General features: G+C 42.9%; 1 protein-coding gene across 2 annotated transcripts in view; it reads right to left on the reverse strand.

Annotated features, from left to right (window-relative positions):
* SUFU (SUFU negative regulator of hedgehog signaling) overlaps window positions 1–25,170 on the reverse strand; it is a 98,560-nt gene that overhangs the window by 66,771 nt on the left and 6,619 nt on the right. For both annotated transcript variants that reach the window (XM_032694632.1, XM_032694633.1), the window contains exon 3: window positions 1,832–1,968. In XM_032694632.1, coding sequence (XP_032550523.1) covers window positions 1,832–1,968 — 137 coding nt within the window. The remainder of the gene's footprint in view (window positions 1–1,831; window positions 1,969–25,170) is intronic.

Here is a 25,170-nt window from a genome sequence, read left to right on the forward strand (position 1 = left end):
AGCTAAACACCCAGAGGCTAGAATCCGTTAGCGTGTATTGGAGCAGTGCCTTTAAAGAGTCATGGTGGATAGAAAGTCAAAACCAGCATGGATAAGCAGTGGATAACGCTGGAGGGCCCGAGAAGTTCACGCCAGATTGATATGTATGGGCACAACCACTCTTTTCAGTCTAAAAACAGTTCTTTGGCTTTGAGGTCAAAAAGGTGGGACTGCATTAGTGCAGGAACCAAACAAGGGAAGTCTCTGCCCCAAGTGCCAGTTTAGTCACCAAGATGTTTGCCCTAAAGTACCTTACCAAATCCTGTTTCACTCTGCAGACCTTCTCTCACCCATGAAAAGACAGAGACAAACAAGCAACTGCTATAGAGAGGCTGCTTAGTGGGTGAATAGAAGGCAGGAAACTACTCTATCAAAGAGACAGTTATGAGAACCTACCATGGACCAGAAAATTTAAAAGCCTCCAAAAGGGACCGTAATGTAAGGTAAGTTAACATGAAACATGTATGTTATTTTATATCTAAGAGGGAGACTTTAGACACAGATGTTTTCTTTGGACTCTGCAATCATTGCACAGAAAATGGGGGTATGAATTCATTGCTGCATGGTCAGTATCAAAGAGCTGTTGTACAGTACAGTTTAGGCAGGAATGGGAATCTCAAACAATGGCAAAAATAATGACAGTCACATGGATTCAGATGCTTAACAGTAGCAAAAATCAAGACAGAAAGGTGAGCCAAATTTTGGATGGCAAATGGGGAAGATAGCTACACAGCAAAGGTTACAAAAAGACAAGCAATTGTCTGTGCTGGCACTGGTCTACGTCAGTCAATATTTAGAAAAATACCCCACAAGAGTTGCCACTGTCTCAGAGATTTGTCACAGATGTTAGCTGAGCAATCCAGACCTTTTCCCTTCGAGTAGCCAGCTGACTGAAAACCAGTGACAGAATCAGAAGTTACCGAGCAATTTATTAACTAGTAGAGCAGGTACCAAATGTTAGAAATTCAATAATCACTGATTTAGAAGGTACTTTACCTGCAAAGGACCTCAAACTAGGTTAAAAAATGTTCTTCAAATATTTTCATTCAGATCTTGTGATGCTGCAAAGTGCCTTTTAAGTACATTAGGAACTTAGCCATTCCACAAGTCTCCATGTGCTAACACTGAAACTTGTATTCAGTCTACTGATATAAATGAAACCCTGAAAGAACAGTGCAAGAGGGTTGTTTGTAGGTACCTTGGTTCCCAGTTTTCTGGCAAGTCTCTATCTGCATTAATGATTCACAATTGTTAATTCCTTGGCCCTCCCAGCCTTAGCATCCCTTAGGACTTTCACATTTTCACATCTCAAGAGCTCTGTGTTTACACACATTGCTACTCCTCAACTGCAGGAACCACTGGAAGAGATTTGGTTGTGAAGGAGCTGCAACGTTTTTGGAAGTTATAACCCTTCTGCTGAGAAGTGAGACTTTATCAGATGGCTGCCCCTGAGCCATTCAGGATAAGCGAATGTGCTTTTCCTGCTGAGAGAAGATGAATCCAACTATGCAGGAAAGAAACAAAGAGTCACTGGGCAGAATTCCTATAGTTACTGGCTGTTCTGTACCTTCAGCTTTTCAGTACTTGGGACTTGCAGTTACCTGAACAGCAGTGCGTTCTGTCCCAGCAAGCTGGGCTGATGGAAGGAACACATTCTTTTGGGTTCCCACACAAAGACAATTCTTAAGATTTGATTGGGTGCCGATGAGAAAAGCGTCACACGGTGTAACAGATGTGCCCCTTCAGAACCAGAGTAGGAAAAAGCGAGGCCGTGTATCGAACCCTGTGGTACCTGACTGGAAGACGTATCTGGCCAAGCCCTGCATCAGCTCTGCTGGCCACGTGGGCGGCGCCGACTCCCCTGTTTCTCTCTTCAGTCGAAATGTCAGCTCAAATCCGAACCCACTTGGTCCATCTGTTCCTGTAAACCTGGAGGGAATGAAAAAAAAAAGTCACAACATACTTCTTGTAACCAGAGCAGGCTTTAAGCTTAGGACCGTGGAAAAAGGATGAGTGTTCTCCTCATAGAAAAGATAAATTTAGAACTTCTTTTTCAGCCTACTTTGGCTCAAATGGCATAACATGGTTACATTAGCTGAGGCAATACAATTTCAAAGATAACTATCAGAGTAGTGTTTTCAGTTAGAATAATGCAGTCTTGGAACCATGACTTCTTTCCTGGGACTGGTGGGATTTTCAGCAACCTGAATTTGTTTCTGAAACATCATTGTAAGTTTTGCACTGATAGCTAAATGGGAACACCGAAGAAAGTGCATAACAGAAAATAATGCTATTCCACCCTTGTGAATTCAAATTTCTATGCATTGAGAAGTGGGATGCAACTGAAGTACTGGGTAGAAGGTTTCTGGGTTGAAACAGCTGAACATTCTGATGAACAACACATAATTTCTATGTTGCAGATGGTCAGCAGGGGAGGGAGAAACAAGGAGATGCAGGCAGAAGGTTAATAACCTCTCCCACAACTCACTAATTCCTAAATCCCCAGCAGCTAAAAATGCCACATTTGCCTGTGGAAAATAAGAAACCTCATGGAGGAACATATATACTTGCAAACTTGAAAGCAAGTTGGGAACATTTATGTGATTCCTACCACTGTCATTTCATCCCTCGCTCATTTGCTGTAACTGTTCCACAAAGGCAAAGGAAAGATGGAAGGATTTACACTGAGCATAAAGACACCTTACAGAAGCTTTCATAAACTAGTATCATTCTGCAAGTTCAAATCTCCAACACCTGCAGCCATTGGCAAATTCTCTGGAGAAAGTTTGCAAATGTCTCTGATGCTTGTACCTTGCTGGCACATATGAAAGATACGATGCATAAAGGTTTAATAACACTGTACTACTTCTAAAAGCAGACAAACAGAGCAGTCTGGAAAGTAACAAAAGCACTTTCCATTTGAAAAACACAGCTCACCAGCAGTGTAGTGACCAGCTGCAAGTGTTGGAAGGACTGTTCCAGCAATACGGGTTTGAAGCAGAAATGATTTATAATGACAAGGACGAGTCTTAAAACTGATCAGACTTAAGCATTGATGCAAATCCACCATGCAAAGTAACTCTGAGGATTCTCCAAGGAAAGTGTGATTGTAGTTGACTATCAAATGTTGTAATAAAAGTAGCTGAGAAACAAACCCTAGGACAGAACTAGACTATGGGACAGCCCAAAATGATAACAACAGTAATTACAACTACAATGCATCTCAGATGATCTGAGATAGAGCATATGCAGGAAGGAAACCTCAAAATTAGTATTTTTTATCTGCATGTGGCCCCAGGTACAAAACCTGAAAGCTGCAACACAGCATTAAGTTTCTGTGTTAAGAGATCTGAATATTCCACATAGTTTGCTTTATGCTGAACCCTCCTATTTTGAGTGAAAGCTTCTTTTTTTTTAAAATGCTAAGGAAAAAAAATTTGGAAAAAAAAATCTGTGATTGAAAACAATGAAGTATTGAAAGTCATTCTGACATCTGCAATAGAGGAGTAAACAATATAGCAAATATTAGTATAACAATATACAAGCATGCCCATTTTTATTTCTCTCAACATTATCCTCAACAAAGAATTTGAGAATTAATACTACAGAAGCAAATTCTCTATGAACAGGGCAGAAAACCCATTTCAGAATGCTCAGCTGGTACATATAAAACCTCTTTTAGGAAAGAAATACACCTTTAAGCAACAATCATTACATTTGGTTCTCAAACAAAGCGAGAGATTATCGAGTAACCAGCCATCCAGGAATCTGGATGTGCAGTGAATCCTGTGTCCTGCAATCATGGAGGTCTACCAAACAGACTGAAACAGTACAGTGACAGCCTCACCAATGCAAAGTTGTACTTTGTACATCCAAGCACCCCTCTAGTATTTTATTAGTTTCACATATCAGCTAGCAAAGGAAAAATACAAATATTTCTTAAAGGGAGAAACAAAAATGCTTCAAAGTGGATAATTTTCAAGGATTGATTCCAGGAAAAACCAGAAACTGAAACACATTATGAATGGGTCAATTTTAAGAAAGATCAAAGTCAACAAAAAGCCTTCAAGCGGATCTTTCACAGTTAAATTTTTTGGAAAGTAAGATGGCTCCCTATTGAATTTCCTCCTTTCAAGGCATGTTCTGAAACGACACAGCTTTACTTCTAATATGCAATGAGCTAGAGTTTAGTGGGCTTTTTTTTTAACTTCTTGGATCTCTGCTTCTCAAAAGTAACTGTTTAAAGGAAGACCACGCATGCTCTGTATTGATCCCTATGAAAGTTACTGATTAACAGAAGTGTTCAGGTGAGTATCCATCAAAGCAAAATTTAGGAGAACATTGCTGCTCAGCAACATACCAGTAGTCACAAAGCAGTAAAACTGACAGGCAACATTACTTACATTGATTTGTTCATATAGTAGTGAAAGTCTCTAAAACAGAGAACTACTAAATAGAATAAAAGATAAGGAAACAAGCACTAAGTTACTTCTCTTCTAAGATTTAGAAAAATTCCTGAAGAATCCGTATGTATCTTCCAAAGAAAACTCAGAATATACAGCAGCATCAGCATACAATGCTTATAATTTTCAAATTCTTAAATTACCGGTTAAATATTAGAAAAATCCTATTTGCAAATAAGATTTAAAGATTAGATTTAAAATGTTTCTGAATAGTTAATGGTCACAGTTTGCTGAAAATACACAGCTTTGTTACAGGGAAAATTTAAATGCATGCAATTCACTTGCTCTGTGCAGCTGTTCTGAAGTAACAGTCTATAAAGTAAAAGTCTTTGATCTGTTTAATTTTAGGTTAGTAACCTGGTTTTGAGGAAATTGTGACACATGGCTTTAAAAACCTGTGATTATTTTGGTAACTTTTTGTGTCTAATTTAGACGAGTCTTTCACAGGAAGAAATATTAATATTCAGAATGTAATTAGGACAGTAATTTTCAGCTAGTATTTTTTCCAAAGCTTTTGCTCTTATCCTCCAAAAAGGTCTTGTAATTGACAGTAAATTGAATGTAGTTGCAACAGCTGCCATGACATTTCTGTCACTGAACAATGGACCACAATCCAGGATCAGAGCTCCTGGCCGAGGTTAGGAGGATGCACCTGAGAATGGAGGCAGACACGAGCTTCAGGAGCTACACAAACCTGGTAACCTTGCCACATGCTTCTGACCCTTGGTCTAATGAAAATCACCAAGAAGTATCCAGTAGCCAAGTTATGCAGCTTGGCTTCTCTTATGGAAGTCCTTTTCACTCGGATGCAAGTGCTTACACCAACCCTAACTCCAAAATTTGCCAGCGTAAGGATGCATCAGTCTCCTAGTGGAGAGGCAAGTAGTAGGCACAGCCATCAAATGCATGGGAAATGATTTTGCCCAGTTAGAAGCCCAAGATCTCCAGGTACATGTGCCAATGGAAGACAGAGCAAATGGCTTATTATCCTTCACAAGGATAAAGAGGCTCCTCCCTCATATTCCATGTGGAAACACTGGAATCTCATGGCAGCCTCCTCCTTGCAGAGTATGTCTCGACTGCTTGAGAATTATCTTAGGAGGATGACAAGGAACTGGATGAAAAAAGGACCACAACTTGCAGGCTTGTATGTGTTCAAACTCATGCTTCTTCCCACAAGTTCCAAATTTCCCTCAAACTTCCAGAAAACTTCTAGAGAAGTCAACCACCTTCAGCCAGCCACAGTGAAAGAACAAGCTAAAAAAACCAAACAAGAATTCCAGAAGAGAAAGACCAAACAAGCCTCATTTCCACAAAAAACTGAGTAGAGAGGTGAGGATAACCCATAGATGGAAGAAGTCCTGCTAAAGCACATGGAAGCTGTTACCTCTTCCTCCACTGACCTTCCCAAGTTCACTGCTACCTGTACCTGTTCTAACTTGCTCCCTTCCACAGCCAGCAAAGTATCCACAGCAGGTCAGTCTGACCCCAACTCCTGTGTCAGCTGCAGAGGCAACACACTTTGATTACACACTTTGTGATGTACAGCAGCAAGATTCTGGCATTATTTTGGGTTGGTTTCTCTGCAAGCTAGGGAGAGGAGGGTGGGATTTTTTGGTCACAGTTAGGTTGGTTGGGTTTTTTTGTTTTGGTGGGGTGGTGGTTTTCTTTGTTTGTTTTTGTGGTTTTGTTTGTTTTTTTTTAATCTGAAGGTAACTGATTCAGACTACAGCCAATTAAGAACAAAGGCTTTGGAGCTCAGTTCAGCATCTCCACACTGAAATGCTTTGCAGGTCATTTCTTCAGCAAAACTATTACAGTGTAGCAGTCCAAAAGCACCTCAGTTTTACAGCAAGATGATGATCTGAGTGTGTGCAGGAAGGAAACCTCAAAATTAGTACTTTGTATCTGTGCGTGGCCCCAGCTTCACAAGCTGAAACACAGCATTAACTTTCTGTACTAACAGATCTGAGTATTTCAAATAGTTTTATGTCTTGGTTCTGGTGAACCCTGCAGTTTTGAGTGAAAGTTTCTTGTAAACACTTCTAAAATGCTAAGAAGGAAAAAAAATAAATCCATATATTGCCCCAAGACTAAAGATGCTAACTATAAAGAGTCAGCATGGGTCATATTGCGCCCACCACTGCTTTGCCCCCTCCAACACAAGGACACATCACCTTTATAGGCAACCCAATTGCAAAGCAACCAGCTAAGTTTTCACAAAAATAAACACTGATGGAGAAATTCTTGGCTTGCTGCATGGCCACTGGCACATATCAGATAGTTTTATATTATGACTACAGCGGTAATGGAAGGCTCTGGTATCTGCCAAGTCAAATCCAACCCTATATTTAATATTAAAACCTTATTTTGTCGCATGAACAAAAATAAACCTTTTGAAAGCCAAGGTCATATATTACATGCCATTCTTTGGGTTAAAACTCCCTTTATCTGTTCAGCGAATCAGCTCAGCAGAACAAACCACGCTGCAACACTGTTCATATGCCGGAGGAGTCTGGCTTGTTCCTTTAATGAGGTAAGAGTTTCACTGATCATGATATTTAGTTCCAGCAAAAGAATCCAAAGAAATAGAGGCCCCTTTATTTACAGAGCCGTGCAGCCGGGCCCCCCAAGCCCCCCGCCACCCTGTGCTCTGCCAGGCCTCTCCTGAAGCCACACACAGAGAACTGAAAAGCTGCTCCCCTCTGCAGCAGAGTACCCAGGGCGTTTTTCACATCAAATAACCCAGCTTAAGAGGATCAAAAGCCAAAGTAGCCCTTTGCTTTAAAAGCAGCTCTGAAAACCAGAGGCTTTTCAGTTTAAATCAAAGCTATTTGCCAAAGCATTTTCATTCTCACTTCTGCAAGGAAGGAGAGAAGGTTTGCCTCACTGCAGTGCAAATGGTTGTATTTCTGCAATTCTGTTTTTGAAAGCTACACAGCTCTGGACAAGGAACAGAGTGTACTAGATGTTTATTTTTTGAGAGTTTAAGAGTACGTGTATATAAATATGTTAGGTGAACCCATCCTGAAAATGGGAGTTTAGGTAGGGAAATGCTGGCCCTTCACTGTGATTATTTCAGCCAGGGAACAACAAAAAAGCCCTTTCAGGGTGTTTGGGGATGGTTAGGACTGCACTTTAGAAGTCTTAGCTGCACTCCCAGCGGCTCCAGGGAGATAAGCCAGGTCTCTTCTGGGAAGTGAGGGGAGGCTCACAGTACTCTGGATTGACTTGTCCCAGCTTCAGTTTTCAGCTCCATCACCACTACTTTCATGAAGCCATTTAAGATGCCTTTTGCTTCAACTCCCTAATTGCATGTCCCTACATCTTCTACAGAGACAAAGCTCTGCTGCTGTTGAGCTGCTCCAATACCATTTTGAAGGCTGCAGAAATACAGTATCACTACATTCCTAAGCCTGATATCAGGAAGAGCTGCTGTTATTTCCATCAAGTAAGCAGTTTTAATTCTACCCCCAATACACATCCCACCCCCCAAAAAAACCCCAACACAGTAATTGCCAATCCACAGCTTTCAGTACTCCAGACCAGCCTATTAGGACCTTTTAGAAGTTTGAGACATTGGTCAAACCAAGCTGAGGGGCAGTATCCACCACTCTGCTTGACAACACTAAAGCACTTCAGAGCCCAGCCCTCAACAGTGTAAGACTGCAGAGCCAGTACCCATCCCAGATTTTTCTATTAGCTAGCAAAGAGACTACTATTAGCAACACAGAGGACTGGCATAACAAAAAGCATCAGGATACCCACTGACTGACTTCACAGGTCCTCACTGAGAGAAATCAAGAGAATCACTTCCCTTTCACTGCCCACATCTGCTAAATAAACAAGCAACACAAAGGGTGACCTCCTCTTTAAAACCCAAGAAGAAGCCTCCAGCAGGCTGTTACAGCCACTGAGCCAAACACTTTAGTTTTTCCATCTCATAGGAAGGACATCAGAAAAGAGCTGTTGTGCCCCGAACAAGATTATGCACAGTCGGTCTTCAGAATTCAAGCTCCAGGTGCATTACACAATATCTACCCACTATAAGCTAATGACTCTCAGATTCCAGAGCTTCAGAGGGAAAAAAAAATAGGGGGGACTCTACCTAGCGCTTCCAGCATCTTGCCTAACAGGAAACAGTTGTTTTTAGTGCAGCTGTCAAACAGTATAAAACTCTCATCTGAGAACCCCGATGGCAAGCTGGGAGGTTCCTGTGAAGCAATTTCATAAGAAAACAGTCACAGCAGCCCCCTTACATAAAAGATTTAAAAAGTATCCAGAAAAGTTATTTCAATCAAAACCTACCTGCTTACTCACATATTCTCCTGGATTGTTTCCTGGCATTTAAAAAAGCATCACTTCACATAAAGACATTTGAGAGAAGCAGGGGTGGTTATCTGGATGTCAGATGGTTATCTCTTCACAGTGCTCAACAGGAAATTCCATGAGCTCTTGCCACCTCAAACTTGCGCACACCACATCTTACTGGGCTCCTTTCTAGCTTGATTTAAGAAAAATCAAGGATAAGCAGGGCAAATACAACCATAATAGGAACCCATGTTCAAAGACTTCTCTTCATATAAAATCAAGGTTAGAAAGCAAGTGACATAGTGCTCAGAGATGTCAGTCCATGGCAGCTGCTGCTTAGAGCTTTCTCTTGGAGTACATCATATCAAATGTGTAAGCCATCAACCAAATGGAAAACTCTTCTAGAAACAGCAAGTTAAATTGTTTTTAGAGATTTATTCCAACATCTAAATCCAAACATATGCAGAGGCACTCACTCTGCAGTTATTTGGTGATGGGTTTCTCAGCTTTCTGAAATGCTCATCTAGGATCCACTTAGAAAGCTTACATTGAGACTGATCTGAGTAAAATTTGTGAATTGATTTGTGCTGGCCAGTATGAAAATACTGTGATTCACTGTGATTCACTGACCTACCATTCAGAGAGTAAAGGGCTATTACAAGGCAGAGGGGAAGAGGAGACAAGTTACAGTTTCACTCACATATACACAACACAGATTTCAAAGATTTTACTATTCAGCTTCTTCAAAACTCATCTGGTGACAATCTCGTCCCTGAAGCCTGCAGACTCACAGTTTAGATTTTGTTTTTACAAAATCATTTCTGTAAATAACAAGTGTTGACATGACAGATAAATTGATTTTTCCTCTAAACCTTCATACTACAGAGTCAAGTCAACCTTATTCCTAACGCTGTAGACATAACTGTCTTATGTAACGTCACTAGATAGTGATCAAACTCTGGAATAGGATCCAGGGATGCAATCCAGGGAAGTCAGCCCTCTGAGAAAGCATCAGTTGGAAACTTTCAGAGGTCCCTTCCAACCCAAGTGATCCTATGAAGCATCACAGCCAAGAACACAGGGATGAACTTTTACTACTGGTACCCTGTATCCAGAACTGAGCTGGCAGGACCCACAGCTGGTAATTCTCAAACACTTAAGTTAAACTCGTTTTGAGAGCAGTGGTTACTGTATTCAGCTTCTGCCCAGCTACATGGGAAACAGCTCCTGAACTATACTATCTTCAGCCTAGGATGTTAAAGTAAACCACCATCAGTTTTCTGGACACTTTAATGTGTTGGGCTGCAAGTTAAGGCAATTTAGGGTTTGCTTCTCTGAGGTTGATGCTTGCTGTCCCTGTCATGAAAGTAGTAGCATTTGGAAGGAGGACAGGATCATGTTTAGCTGCTGGAGGTTAATTCCTTTGAGCTCTAGAGGCTTGGAAGCATTATTGCCTCACTCTGGAGAGTGCCAACACACAGTCACACACATAGGGATAGTGCAGGTAGACCAAGGAGAAAAGGCTGCAAAGGCCCTATTGGTGCCAAAAGGATCAATCTGCTTCATTACTAAGTCAGGAAACTTCAGATGACTCTTAAAGTGCTAAAACAGCAACCATGCAAGTTAAGTCTGAATCTCTTGTCTGCTACAAAGTTCTCATCCTCCTCAACAAGCTACTCAGGAATTTGATTTTCAGATGTAAATAATGATACTTCCTTGCTTCAAAGAGCAATATGACACACTCACCATATAGGAAATGCTTATATACTCCATTTATCAGGGTCACAAAAACTGGGAAATTAACTCCACATTCTGCACAGCATGGACAAATGAACAAGGGAAATGACTAAAACAACAAAATATGAAACAGGAGGTTGCATGGGATGTGTCACTCCCCACTCCAGCAAAAGATGTTCACATGAGGGCAGTTTACATTTTATTTTCTTGATTTTATGGTGCATGGATGAGCTGTACCAGTAGGTGATGGTTTACTCTCCCATTACAGTCATAGCTAAACTGAGAAGATCAAACCATTTCGCCCTCATGATTACCAAAATAACTTATTAAAAATAAATAAATCTATGTCAAATTAAGTAACTAGAGTACTGATGATGTGTTTCAGCTCAAGGGCTCACACATTTCTCCAGAGAGCCACCAATATGGCTTCCCACCTCATGGCCAGTAGAACCAGTCCCAGCCCAGCCCAGGTGTCCCTGAGAGCAGTTTCTAAACCACCACAACCAGCACCACAAGTGAGGCTGTGCTTCTTGGCAAAGAAAGTGCAAACGGTCTCACTGCAATGGTCTGGGGAAGTTCTGGTAGAGCTGCATCATCTTAACGCCCACTGAAAGGATCTGGAAAGAAAAGGTTAGGAGTACAATAAGGATTTACTATTGCATTCACAGAACAAGGGTCAGGGCACCAGTGAAATACAAAACTTATCAAGATCTGTACTTTAACATTTTACTTAAGCTCTCTATGCTGCACCTCAGAACTACTCATCCTTCATTTCTACATGGTCCAGCAGAACAGTGCTCACATTTGGCCTGAGCTGAAGGTGATTCTGCAAACAAAACTCACAGTCACTGCACGACACAGTGCACTAGGGAACACAACCTTTCATCTGCACATGGATCTTGTTTCATATAGGAACTGAATCCTCAGCTCTGATACACAGGGAATGGTAATGCACCTCCACAACTTCACCTAAGGGCTCAGCTGCAACCTCACCAGGCAAGAGAACATAAGCAAAGGGCCAATTTGAGCCTGTGTGGCTGGGAAGGACAGTATTGCTGTGCTTGGTGAGCAGCTGGGAGAAGGGCACCAACTTTCCTTGCAGTGTCTGCTGGCTCCTTCCTAGCTCCTGCTGTGGAAAGTTCTGCAGCTGCCGGGAGGAATCCATTCGCATAACAAAAGCAGCTTTCAAAAGCAGTATGGGAGAGTGGAAAGAATAAGAGAAAAACCCAAAGCCAGAAACTACAGTGACAGATAGAGTTATTTTTTTTCAGCATTGCCTAAAGGTCTCAAGTGAGGATCAGGGCTCCATTATGTTACATAGAATATAAACACTGGTGTCACCCATTACTTTCCTGCTGGCTAAAGAACACGTTAAGAAAAATCACACAAGAAAAAACTTTAGCATACCCTTGAGTACATTTTTAGAACTCACATATAATTCATTCTCCACTGTGCAATAAATGAGCTTGAGGCATAAAAGGTATTTAGGAGCTTTAGAAGCCTGAAATCCAACAGATTTTAAGGAGGCTGTGGGCACAAGTATTGTTGATGAAAAGCTGGCAATGTGTGCCTGCAGCCCAGAAAGTCAGGTATGCCCTGGGCTGCACCACAGGAAGTGTGGTCAGCAGGTCGAGGGAGGTGATTCTGCCCCTCCGCTCTTACAAGATCCCAGCTGGAGTGCTGCTCTGGGTCTCCCATCATAAGAAGAAAATGGACTTGTTGGAGTGAGTCCTGAGGAGGGCCATGAAGATGCTCAGAGGGCCGGAAACATGCTGAGAGTTGGACCTGCTCAGCCTGGAGAAAAGGCTCCAAGGAGACCTTAGAGCACCTTCCTAAAGGGGCTACAAGAGAACTGGGGAGGGACTTTTGACAGGGGCATGTAGTGACATGACAAGAGGGAATGGCTTTAAACTGATAGAGGGTAGGCTTAGATTAGATATTAGGAGGAAATTCTTTACTGTGAGGCTGGTGAGGCACTGACACAGGTTGCCCAGGGAAGTTGTGGTTGTCCTGTCCCTGGAATTGTTCAAGGCCAGGTTGGATAGGACTTTGAGCAACCTGGTCTAGTGGAAGGTATCCCCGCCCATGGCAGAGGAGTTGGAACTAGATGATCTTTTAAGGTCCCTTCCAACCCAAACCATTCTATGATTTTCTGATTGTGATGGATCTGGAATTTAATCCCTGATCTTTCACTTCACTAGCTATAGAAATCAAGACAATACTGCCTTACCTGAGGAGCTGTTACAGTCTCATTTCATCACAAAGGGTACACTCAAAAATATACTGATGAGCACCATGAGAGATCTTAATCAATTAAACAGGCAAGGAAAGGCCCTTGGAGCTTGTGCTGTAATTGCAGGGAAAAGAAAGCACCAGATTGCTGGTTAAAGACTCCCAAAAGGGAAACACGAGACAGCTGCAATGAAAAGTCTACTCTAGATACTTTTTTTTTTCAATCGGCCTTTAAATGTTAAGCTTCTCCTGTAAGAGTATCTTTCCTTTAAAGCATTTGAAACTTCCAGAGGTAGGCTGATATTTTTGTTCTATAGAAGTAAACACTTGGCTTGTGAACATTACACAAACTCCACTTGTTGTAAGACAAAATCCAAAAGGATAAAATAGGTCTTTGCATCTTAAAAATCAAACAAAAGAGGAAAGAAATCATCATTCCCCACCTTCCTTTCAGTGGCTCCAGGCTTACCCCTAAAGATTCTAATAGTGGCAGAATAGTGTTGCCTCTCAGCCAAACCACTTCAGTTATGGAAACTGCAATATAGCTCAGCTCGTCTTTCAAACAGGAATAAAGTTGGGAGAGAGATGTCAGGTTACAGCATATTTCAGTACTGCTTTTTAGTGCAGTAAGCAGAAACACGCTCCTCACGTTCCTGACCACTTTAGGAGGAATAACCAGCCCAGTAAAACACAGAGTTCAGCGTACAGCTCATCATAGCCACCCTGTTACAGAAAATCTCTCATCTATCTCTGAACACTAAATTCTTTGCTTTTCTGCTTAATGTTACTCTTCTGGGTAAAAAGGAATTCAAGGCCCGGAGACATATTATTTTTGCGTAATAAGGTTATACATATGGATTCAACTTAGCTAGGAAATGTCAACTTAAGGCTTGTCTTCATGAGGAAATTTACTGTAACTAGTCTACCAGTATAATTATATTGCCATAGTTCTACTGGTAAAATTCCCCTGTTGAGCCTTATTCATAACAACAGCTGCCTTTATGGTTTATTTTTGTCGACTATGCCAAAAAGGGCCCCTGCTCCAGAAAGGCCACAACAATTCACAGGGGAGGAGGGGAAGGAGCTGTGCCAGTGCAACTGGAGAGGTAGGAAGAATAACAGTATAGAAATGGCAGTATATCTATATACTAATGAATTATTTGCTACAAAACCCCCCCAAACCCTATCAGAAAACTATACTGTACATCAGATATCATTGCAGGTAAGGTATGTGCCAGTTTTATGATGCATTTTACGGTTTTGGTAAAGGCCCTTGAGCCAGACCCTGCTCTGTATCAGTCCCTCCGTGCACATCCTTTTGTTCTCGCCTTGTCCCCAGATGCTGCAGTGCATTTCCCAGAAACCTAGTCTTTCCCCCCACTCCAGCAGCCCAGCAACAGCCCAGGGCCCCTTGGACAGAGCACTGACTATCCAAAATAAATGGGTGCTAAAGACGAGCCCCTCTAGTTTACAGTTTACAGGGACCAGGGATAGCTGGAAAGCAAAGAGCACTCTTTGCATAAAGGATTTTAAAACAATTGCCCTTCGCTTAGGCAGTGCAAGAATGCTGAGCTAGACAAAACAATGAGCCATCTGTGCACCCTTCCCTCCTTCCCTTGTCTCTATCCTCCGAGCTTAAATCAGAGCTCCCCAAGAATGGCTGGGTCCCCCTTCACCTCCGCCCACCCTGTTTACAGCCTGCAAAAAAAGCCAGTTTTTTGGCCTCTTTTTTTTTCTTCCTTTTTGTTCTTAAGAGCCCTTGCAAAATCTTCCTTTAAACCTCAGCCCTTTGTCAGGTGGTATCCCATCTACCCAGCTTTGTCAAGTGATCAAAAAATGCCTCCCACCAGCGATCCATTCCTTGTTTACCAACCCTGGAGGCAGAGTGGCACTCAAGAGCCCTAGTCACCCCTTTGTCCAAGGAAGGGAATACCATCTGAATGGGAGACCACCAAGATTTGCAGCCCTCTTTTGTTAGCCTGGTGTCACTGCCGACTGGGCCTTGATTCAAAGTTGAGGTGACAGTAGAGAGGCAGCAGAGTTAGGTAATCGCTATGGAGTTTCCAGCTTAGAAGAGAGAAACACCAATAGCTTAAATATCAAATAACATTGGCAACTTTCTTACCAATGGTAATTTGTTGCTACCAATTGTAACCATTGTCTCATCAAGTAACATGTGCTATTCTAGTACTAGTCCGGAAGGCATGTTCCCATCACTAAATCTGGGTTGAGGAAAAAAAAAAAGGGGATTAATAACATTCAGCTCTACCTCTTCAAATATCCACTTTGTGTGTACCCCTATTCCAGGGAGCAAATCAATTAAAAAAGTCAGCTATCCTTTGATCTCGCAGCTGGTATGGCCACACAGCTCAAAAATGCTTTTACCTTCATGTCCCACTGAAAAAAAAAAAATCTTTTAATTCTTAATTTTTAGAACATCCTAAACAGATCTTTATCTCATAAAGCAATCTTTCACCAGAAGACCCAATTTTGATCCTCCCCAGTCACTACTCCTCCTGGTAGGCTGAACTTGATGGGAGAGCAGAGTTTGAAAGCTCTCCCACATCATCCAGCACTAATCCAGCTGGGGGGTGAGAGTAAAGAAGCTCTGCCTCAGATCAACTCTCCTTCCATGTGCCAAGATCATAAATATGGAAGTTCTGCTGGCAAAAAAAGAAAAAAAAAATCATCCAGTTTGAGCACTATGTCCCTTCCCCTGCATGGCAGAAAGAGGCTCATCTTACTGGGATGTACAGGCAGATGCACTATTAAACAGGAAGTGGGGCTTGCCTTTAGTAATGCTCAGCTATAAACCTACTTCCAATTTTTTTCCCCCATTTTCTTTGATTGAAAGCAGTCCTTCTTGCAAATGCTAAATGAATTTCCTTCAATGCTTCAAAAAAACCCATTCCAAATCTAGCACAGTTCAAGCACAGTCTCATCCCACAATCTGTGCAGGCAAACACAGATAGACCTCAGCACAAAGAGCGCTGCTCTCCGTAGGTGGCCCACATCTTTCATTTCATTAAGGGTACTAACTACCGCCAACAAATGACATTTGGAAGCCAAGTGTGCAGTGCCTGGGAGGAGGAAAAAATATTTCCCTTTGGTGACCGTATCTTCAAGGGAGGTCTGCCTCCAGCAGTCACACCCAAGGCTTAGAGGGTTCTGGTGTATTGCGAAGTCATTCAAGGGACACCCTCAATGGGGCACCTAAACAGCCATAATGCTTGGTTTAACTGGTTTTTTTGCCTGGGAAATAGAGAATTAAACTTTACAAGATCACATTTGTGCATATGCTTCTTTAAAATGTCTCCACAATTTTTGAACTCATTGGTCAAATTCAGTCAAGTCCTTCAAAGGAAGACTTGTCCCCAAAATGTCACATCTCTACAAAGTACGCAAAACCAAACAGCCAGACAGAAGAGAAGGATGTACATGTGCTCACAGTAATCAGGTTTCAGTAGAAGCACAACTGTATTACTAGACACCAGACAACCCACACAGGAGAGGCTTATTTAAAGTACCTTCATTTTGTGAAAAGCTCAGTCTAACTCATTATCTTTATAGGTACGAAAAAATCTAACCACAATTCAGCTGTAAAATTAAGTACTTTATTAGAAATTGTTAGCCATAGATAAATTCTATGTATTTTAGACTAAGAATTTTAAAAGTAGAGTGTTAGCTCTCATATATTTTAGCTCTCATAAAGAACCCATATATTTTAGTAAGGTTGAAAGTTCCCAAGGGAAAGTGCATAGTTTATAATTTCTTGAGAAGATTTGTTACAGGCAAGAATTTCGATAAAACAGAGACGGTTACTTGCACCCATGAAGAGATGATAAAAGCGAGAAAGAAGACAAAACAGATGAGACAAGACTGGGTTTAGGTCTTGAACCAGGTACAGAAGGCAGAAAACTGCACCAGAACCAAGGAGTCAAGGGAAAAACAAGTGATTTGAGGGGGGCATGCTGTGGGGGAAAATGGAGTGGGACACGTGAGGTAATCCTTGAATCTGTAATTAGAGAATGGTATAAAGTTATGAAACTGTGTGATTCCAGATGTGCCCTCTGGGATTTTTTCCGATGGACCCGGCACTGCAATAACTGTGTGTGCTTTTTTGGCTTTCTATACTCAAAACGAGTCTAGAGAGTTTCTTCTCTGACTTTTCGGCATCAACGAGACAAATCCTTTAAAAACCAGATCTTGTCCCCCCCTGCAGCTAAACTACTCACTCCAACTCTGACAGATTCTCAAATAAGCTATCATTAAAAGAAAATAGCTTTTTTTGTCACAGAACTCCCTAATTCCATTGCCTCTTCCTTCCCACTCTGCCATGAACCTTCTCCTTCCCTCTGCCTCAGACAAAAGGCCAAACAAAAAATAAGCATTACATTTGTGGTCAGTCTTTGATAGACAAACAAGACCTAGGAAGAAAAAGGAAGCCCAGAGTATGGTCCCCACCTGGGACTCTCTCTCCTCCAAGTCCTAACTCTTGTACCTCTTTCCTAAACTGATGCTCCCTAATATCCTCATCCATGTTATTCCCTTTAGCTGGGGTAGATGCTCCACCTCCAGCAACTCTATGAAGAAGAAACATTTCTTCAGTACACTGGCTTAAGTTCAATTCCCCCAGATGAAGCCAATGCAACATGAAGCAGGAAGTTATGGAGACCTAGAAGAAGCCTTTCAGGGTGACTGTAAACCTCTACAAACAACCCATCACATCATCAGCATCACAAAGTCTGACCCAGGAACAGAACCACTGTTTCCTGATCTTCAGTTTGAGGATATGTCCCCAGCACTCAACCTTATTTCCCTGTTCCATGTGCTGAAGTAGCTACCACACAGCCATCCCTGACACAGCAGGTGTCCTTCAACTTCAGAGCTAACAGCCTAGAAAACAAAACTAGCATGAATAAGGAAGGGTTTACACATCTACGCAATTATTTAAGAAAGTCCTCAGGTTCCTCTGTGTGAAATATGCTTCAACATTACACTTGAAAGCAACTGGACACCATGAAAAATGGAAGAAAACCTTGACTTTTAAACTATTTTCTTTGAATTCCAGGCTCAACTCCCACACTAAAGTGATTTGATCTTTAATCTCTCAAGGTAGACATACTGAACTCTAAAAATCTTGTCTGAAATATGGATCCACAACAAAAACCACCTCTCTCTAACTTACCGTCTTCCAAAAGGCCCCCTATTTTATCCCATTTTCATGAAAACAAAGAGGGGCAGAGTCAGTCTTCACCATTTTTAAAGCATTCACTGTCACTTTGGAGTTTGGTGTAATATTTCAGCAGTTCTTTAGGCATGTGGTTTATAAATCACTTAGGGACCCATTAAATAGCAAAATTTAAGGCTAAAGGCTGGCAAGCTGAGGGCAGTGAGCTTTTAAATTCATGAAAGGCTACAGAACTAAGAGGCCACTAAAGTGACAGCTGTCAGCACCACTCTGTCCCATATTCATGCAGGTTCAAAAGAGAAGCCAGCATGCACTCAAAAGAAAGAGAGCACTCGTTCCAACTTTCAGGCTATTTTCTAAATACTCTTTTCAAACTCCTTTTATACTCAGAAAAAGCCTTCCAGAAAACATCCACCCCTCTGCAAGCCTTGCATTTGTTACCTGATCCAGTTTTGTGCTCCTTTTTCATCTACCCAGCTCTAACAAGCATCCTTGCCCTTTTACTAGTTAAGATCATTCAGAGGATCTATACAAGCAAGCAGAACACAAGCTGGACTGGAGATCTTGAAAGGCTCATGCTTACCCTCACCTTTAATAGGGAGGCACCACCCACAGAGACAACACGTTATCCCGGCATGCACCGCTCCCTCCTGATCCAAATGGTAAGCAGCACAAATCAAAAGGACCACAGCAAGTTGGAACCTGTTGTCTCAGCGGGTGGTACCCTGCATCTGTAATAGAGATGAAGGCAGCTGTAATCTCTTTGGGTTTATGCAAATGGGATGCTGCACTTCAGCTCCTGGCCAGCCACCGCAGAAAAAAACCAAAACCAAAAATACCCAAAACCCCACCACACTTGTCAATCTGAGGATGGTGTAGTAAACATCAAAACACAGCTGATCTGTTTCTTCTTGGGATGTGGGAAGGCCACAAATAAAAATCTTATCTCTTAACCTAGTCATAACTTAAGCTTCGCTTTCTATTGTAGCTCTGAATCACAACCCTGCAATTTTAATACAAATAAGACTATTGAAGGTGTTCAGGAATTCTATCACATCATGGTTTTCATTTTCCGTGTATTTCTTTAAATTGTTAACAAAAAGGGTGAGCACTGGAACGCCAGAACAGTTAAGTGAAGATTCAGCCTTGGCCTTAGACCAAACTAGTGACAGAAGTCAGTCTGATGAAAACTCACATCCCTTCTTAGCTCCCTGGACAGCCCTACAAACCCCTGTGTCAGCACAATCCAGGGCTGGAACACATCCTGGTACTGCAGTATCACAGAATGGGTAAGGTTGGAAGAGACCACAGTGGGTCACCTGGTCCAACCTCCTGCTCAAGCAGGGTCATCCTAGAGCACATGGTACAGAACTGCAGCCAGACGGTTCTTGAATATCTCCAGTGAGGGAAACTCCACATCTTCTCTGGGCAATCTGTTCCAGTGCTTGGTCACCTGCACAGGAAGTTGAATATGAATTCTTCCTCATATTCAGGTGGAACTTCCCGTGCGTCCGTTTCTGCCCATTGCCTCTTGTCCTGCTGCTTGGCACCACCAAGAAAAGTCTGGCTCCATCCTCTTGACATCCTCCCTTCAGACACTTAGACAATGATGAGGTCCCCTCTCAGACATTTCTTCTCCAGGCTGAACAGGTCCAGCCCTCTCAGCCTTTCCTTATAAGAGAGATGCTCCAGTTCCTTAATCATCCACATGGACTCACTCCATGTCTCTCTTGTACTGAGGAGGACAGAACTGGGCACAGCACTTCAGATTGGGACTCACTAGGGCAGAGTAGAGGGGCAGGATCACCTCCCTTGACCTGTTGGCAATGCTTTTCCTAATGTACCCTGGGATACCATTGGCCTTCTTGATCACAAGGACACGCTGCTGGCTCATGCACAGCTTGTTGTCTACAAGGACTCCCAGGTCCTTCCCTGCAGAGCTAAATTCCAACAGGTCAGCCCCCAACCTGTGCTGGTGTCTGGGGTTATTTCTCCCCAGTTGAAGGATCCTGCATTTGCCTTTGTTGAAGTTCAGACAGTTCTCTGCCCATCCCTCCAACTTGTTGAGGCCCTTCTGAAGGGCTGCACAGCATTCTGGGGTATCACAGAATCAGAGAATCACAGAATATGCTGAGTTGGAAGGAACCCACAAGGATCACTGAGTCCAACTCCTGGCCCTGCACAGGACCATCCATCCCCAAGAGTCACACCATGTGCCCGAGAGTATTATCCAAGCACTTTTTGAACTCTGTCAGGCTTGGTGCTGTGACCACTTCCCTGGGGAGCCTGTTCCAGCACCCAACAACCCTCTGGATGAAGAACCTTTTTCTAAGGTTCCAACCTAAACCTCCCTGAGGCAACTTCAGGACATTCCCTCAGATCCTGTCACTGGTCACCACAGAGAAGAGATCAGTGTCTGCCCCTCCTGCCAGCTTTGTGTCATAAGTGAACTTGCTGAGGAGGCATCAACCCCTTCAACCAAGTCATTGATGGAGAAGTTAAACAATACTGGGCCCAGTATTGAACCTTGGGCGACACTACTAGTGACAGGCCTCCAACTAAACCCTGTGCCACTGATTACGGCCCTCTGGCTGTTCAGCCAGTTTTCAATCCACCTCACTGTCCACACATCCTGAGTTTGCCTATGAGGATGTTGTGAGAGACAGTGTTGAAAGCCTTGTTGAAGTCAAGGTAGACAATATCCACTGCTCTCCCTTCACCCATCCAGGTAGTTGTTTCATCATGGAAAGCCAGGTTGGTCAAGCCCAAGTCACCTTTAGCGAATCCATGCTGACTGTTCCCGATCACCTTTTTGTCATCCCTGTAAATAGAGATGGCCTCCAGAATGAGTGGCTCCATCACCTTTCCAGGGATTGATGTGAGGCTGACTGACTCATAGTTCCCTGGGTCCTCTTTCTTGTCCTTTTTGAAAACTGGGGTGACATTTCCTTTATTCCAGTCTTCAGGCACCTCTCCTGACCTCCACAGCCTTCCAAAGACAATCGTGAACGGCCTAGTTACGCTGTCTACCAGCTCTCTCAGCACTCATGGATGCATCCCATCAGGGCCCATGGATTGTGGATATCAAGTTTTCCTTGGTGTTCCATAACCCAATCCTCCTTGACCAAGATAAAGTCTTCCTTCCAACATTCCTTTATCCTGGTCTCCTGGGCCAGAGATTCCTAGAGGCTGGTCTTGTCAGTGAAGACCAATGCAAAGATGGCTTTCAGCAGTAGCTGAAGCTGATGTTGCCACTGATGGAGTCAGACTCCAGCTAAGTCTGCTGATGCTGCCTTCCTCAAGCACCTGTTCTCCATGTGGAGCTGTAAAATTAAGTACTTTTTTAGAAATTGTTAGCCATAGAATTTATGTATTTTAGACTAAGCATTTTAGAAGGAGAGTGCTAGCCATAAAACCCATGTATTTTAGTAAGGTTGGAAGTTCTCAAGGGAAAGTGCATAGTTTATAATTTCTTGTGAAGATTCTTTACAGGCAAGAATTTTGATAAAATCAGAGATGGTTGCTTGCACTTGTGAGGAGGCAGATAGAAAGCAAGAAAGACGATAAAACAGGTCCACGGGACTGGGTTTAGGCCTCGAACCAGTTCCAAAAGGCAGGAAGCCGTGCCAGAACCAAGGAGTCAAGAGAAGAACATAGCAAGAAAGACATTAATGCCCAGCATCAGGGGCTGCTTTACGACCTTCGAAGCAATTCAAGGGGGGGGGGGGTGGAAAATGGGCTGGAACAGGTGAGGTAATCCTTGAATCTGTAATTAGAGAGTTGTTTAAAGTTATGAAACCTGTGTGATTCGGGCTGCATACTTTGGGATTTTTTCTGATGCACCTGGCGGTGAAATAAACGTGTGTGCTTTTTGCCGACGGCCTGGCATCGGAGCACGAATCTGCAATTGCCAGCTGAGGCACGGTGCTTTGTGCAGATGCACAGGGATATGTTCCCTTCTGCTGGCATTGCTGTGGGTGTTGCTGCTGGCAAGGGGTGCAGAAGGGCACAGGACCCGTCATCTCCTCTCCTGCAACGGAACCGGCCAGATGATCCCTGCCTGCTGACACACTGCACACACACTCACCACTGCAGTGCAGAATCTCCTCAGAAAGAAAGAACAGTCTGATAAAAGGCTCTACTTTAACCCTGCTGAATAGATTCAAGAAGTTACACATTTGTTTTGATTTGAAAGGAGATAAAAAAAAAAAAGCTAAAAACAGAGTATAACTTGCAAAAACATCCTGGAAGGATTTCTGCTGCCACTCAAGTTGTGCAACATGCTCAACTGGAGAGACTTATTTCCATGCAAGCAGCTTGGCATGAAATCCCACCGAAAGGCCTGTGGTTCCCTAATGCTGTCATGACGTCATGATTTAGGATTTTTAGAGCTATCAGCCCAGCACAGCTGGTGTCATGGTTGCAATTATACCATGAAACACTGAGGGGTTTTAAATGAAAAAGGTTTCCCTGTTTGAAATTCTTAGATTTCTTCCATGTTATTCTGTGGATTCTTAAAGCCAGACCAGTTCTGTAAGCAGAGCATAGCTGACATTTAAGCAGAGCAGGAAACAGTGCTGCTTTAACTGAAAATAAATCTGTCAACAAGGAGGCACAGGGAGTGCTCCACTTCAGACTTTTCAGGTTCTTATTAAAAAATATAAATTAAAGTCAACATTTTCACATTATTTGCTACATCTGTTTGCTATTCCATTATAAATAAAAATACAGGGGCCTCTAATTCAGTGTTAGTTCACCCAACAAAATCAGAAAGTCCTTTTCATTTAATACTGCATTATAATTGTTCTAGATTGTACTGTATTACCAGAGGAGGCCCACAAGAAATAAGCTATGCATTACCCAAAGTCAAGCCGGACAACTAAAAAGACCTCTGTCAGTGTACTATTCTTCCCTTTCTAAAGGATGAAGGACAGCAAGGTTATGGAAGCACATCCCTATTGTAGGAACCTTGCTGACTGTCACAAGCAGATCCATCTCTCCAGTCTTTGCAGAGAGAGCTGGGAAACAAAAAAACCCACAAACTCACTCCTATCTCCAGGGGCCAGGGCAGTTGAGCAGAGTTCAGTGCCACACCAGCTTTAAAGGAAATACGGCAAAGATTTAAACAACTCCCCTGTCACCCTATGCTCCTGCCAACCATTCTGCAGCATGTTTTACCTGGGACAGTAGAACCCCAAAGCCCTTCAAGCAACAAAGAGACTGATACCCATTTTTTTAAACAAAAGCTTTATTAAATTCCCTGTTGGAGAATAAGAGCTTCCTGAGTGCATAGCAAATCCACCACATTCCTGCAGTGTGCATGTAGGTCTGGTCTGGTGAAGTGCAGTTCCCATTGCCATCACATTTCAAGAGTAGTTGGCGAACAGCAATTGCTCTTGGGAGTAAGAATTGCTGGCGAGTGCTCAGCTCCTTTGAAAATCGTCTCTCGGGCAGTCTACAGTGCTCAGCTACCCAGTGATAACTTCGGCTTCAGTGTTTAAGAGATGTGTAGGTCTTGACAGGTCTACCACATGCATAATTGTATATTAAGACTTTTGGACACAAGAGCAGAACCCACCCACTTGACAGCACAAGTAGTATTAAGTTTTGTAGCCCCAAGAATGAGGCCAAATTAAAGGTGACTGCAGACAGCTTAACATCTCAGGGCAAGTGCTCTGGAGCCAGGAAGACTGTTCCAGCCACACAGAGAGAAGGGAAACACATGCATGTACTCAGGGTACAGAGATCACTTTGATGGAACTGAGCTGGCCTGTGCTGAAGAAGTTGCAGCCAATATCCCAAAAGCAGCACAGCAATGATGGCTTACTATTTGCATGCAGTGCCCAGCTGCAGCAGCCTCTACCAGTGTGGTGCCAGGGGCAGCCAAGGCACACCAGCTCCCTTAAGCTTCTGCCCAGGATCACATCCAGGCAGGGCAGTCGGGGACTTCAGACCTGCCAGAGCATGGCACAGGCTTTCCTCCTGCTTCACTCAGCAAGCCTTGGAAATCACCTGCAGCTTGTGTCTAGAGATGGGAGTTTAATTCCTGTGCCCTGCAACCAGCAAAAGGTATGTCCCACTACCTCAATCCAAATTTCCAGACCAAACCATATGACAGTATGAAGAGTTAGGAGGTCTCATGCCAGGAAATGATGTAAAGTTGTGACATTCCACCTGTGTGATACTTTCGATCCTCCACCCCCAAGTTTTCCACTACAGAAGCACAACAGGTTTTGGGAGTGAGAAGTCAGAGTACGTACCAGGACAAAGGAAGCTGTGTCTTTACAGAATTTGCATCTTCATTCATAAAAACACAACACCCTTCATGTCTTCAGCTGAGACCCTCATGTCCACCCATGTCCCTCACCCAAAACCATCAGAAAAGAGTCTGAGCAAAGAGAATAGTCTCATTATGGAAAAAACTCGGGCTGACAAGTCACCAAAGAAAAGAAGTCAGCACAGCTCTACTCTCTCCAAAATCAGTCTCATCACAACAAGGCGCACAGGTCATCTAATCTTGGCAACCTCAGATTTTCAGTGGCATAGATGAAATATCAGGATCTGAGAACAAAGGCAACATATGAAGGCCTGCATGTCCATGCTAGGGTCTCTTGTAGAAGCAAGGGAAGGAAGCCTTTAACTTCATTTCTTTCACTTGCCCTACTTTTCCTCTGCCCCTGCTACTAATGACTGGAGTTAGTTGTTAGACGTGTTGATTAAATGTCCCAGGCAGATCCCTGTGACACTAGAGTCCCGTATAAACTCCAGTCTTAAGAGATTTGTCTTCTGAAAAACAGTTCTGTAATCACAAACACAAGGAGGAAAAACAAAACAGGAGAAACTGCCTTGAGGACATGGGTAAGGTTAAAGAGACTGCCTGACTGCTGCTGTTGCAAGAGAAGCATTTGGGTGAACAAAAAATGGTGGCTGAATCTTAACCAAGACAAACAAAAGGAGGAAAGCTTGGGTGAGCAAACTGGGGCCTTTGCTGCAACATTCATCAAGGACATTTACCCTGCAACTATGAAACAATGCATAGAGAGTTTCAATAAACAGCAACAGCAGAAACCTTGTGGCATTTCTGGCTGGATAAAAGGCCATGTTCACAGCCCTGAGATCATGTCTGCTTAGCTACTGCTACTCACTTTAACTGGAGTTAAGAAGCAAGGTCAATTAAAGAAAGACAAGGGTAAGATT

The sequence above is a fragment of the Chiroxiphia lanceolata genome, chromosome 8, assembly GCF_009829145.1.
Source record: "Chiroxiphia lanceolata isolate bChiLan1 chromosome 8, bChiLan1.pri, whole genome shotgun sequence".
NCBI classification, from domain to species: Eukaryota; Metazoa; Chordata; class Aves; order Passeriformes; family Pipridae; genus Chiroxiphia; species Chiroxiphia lanceolata.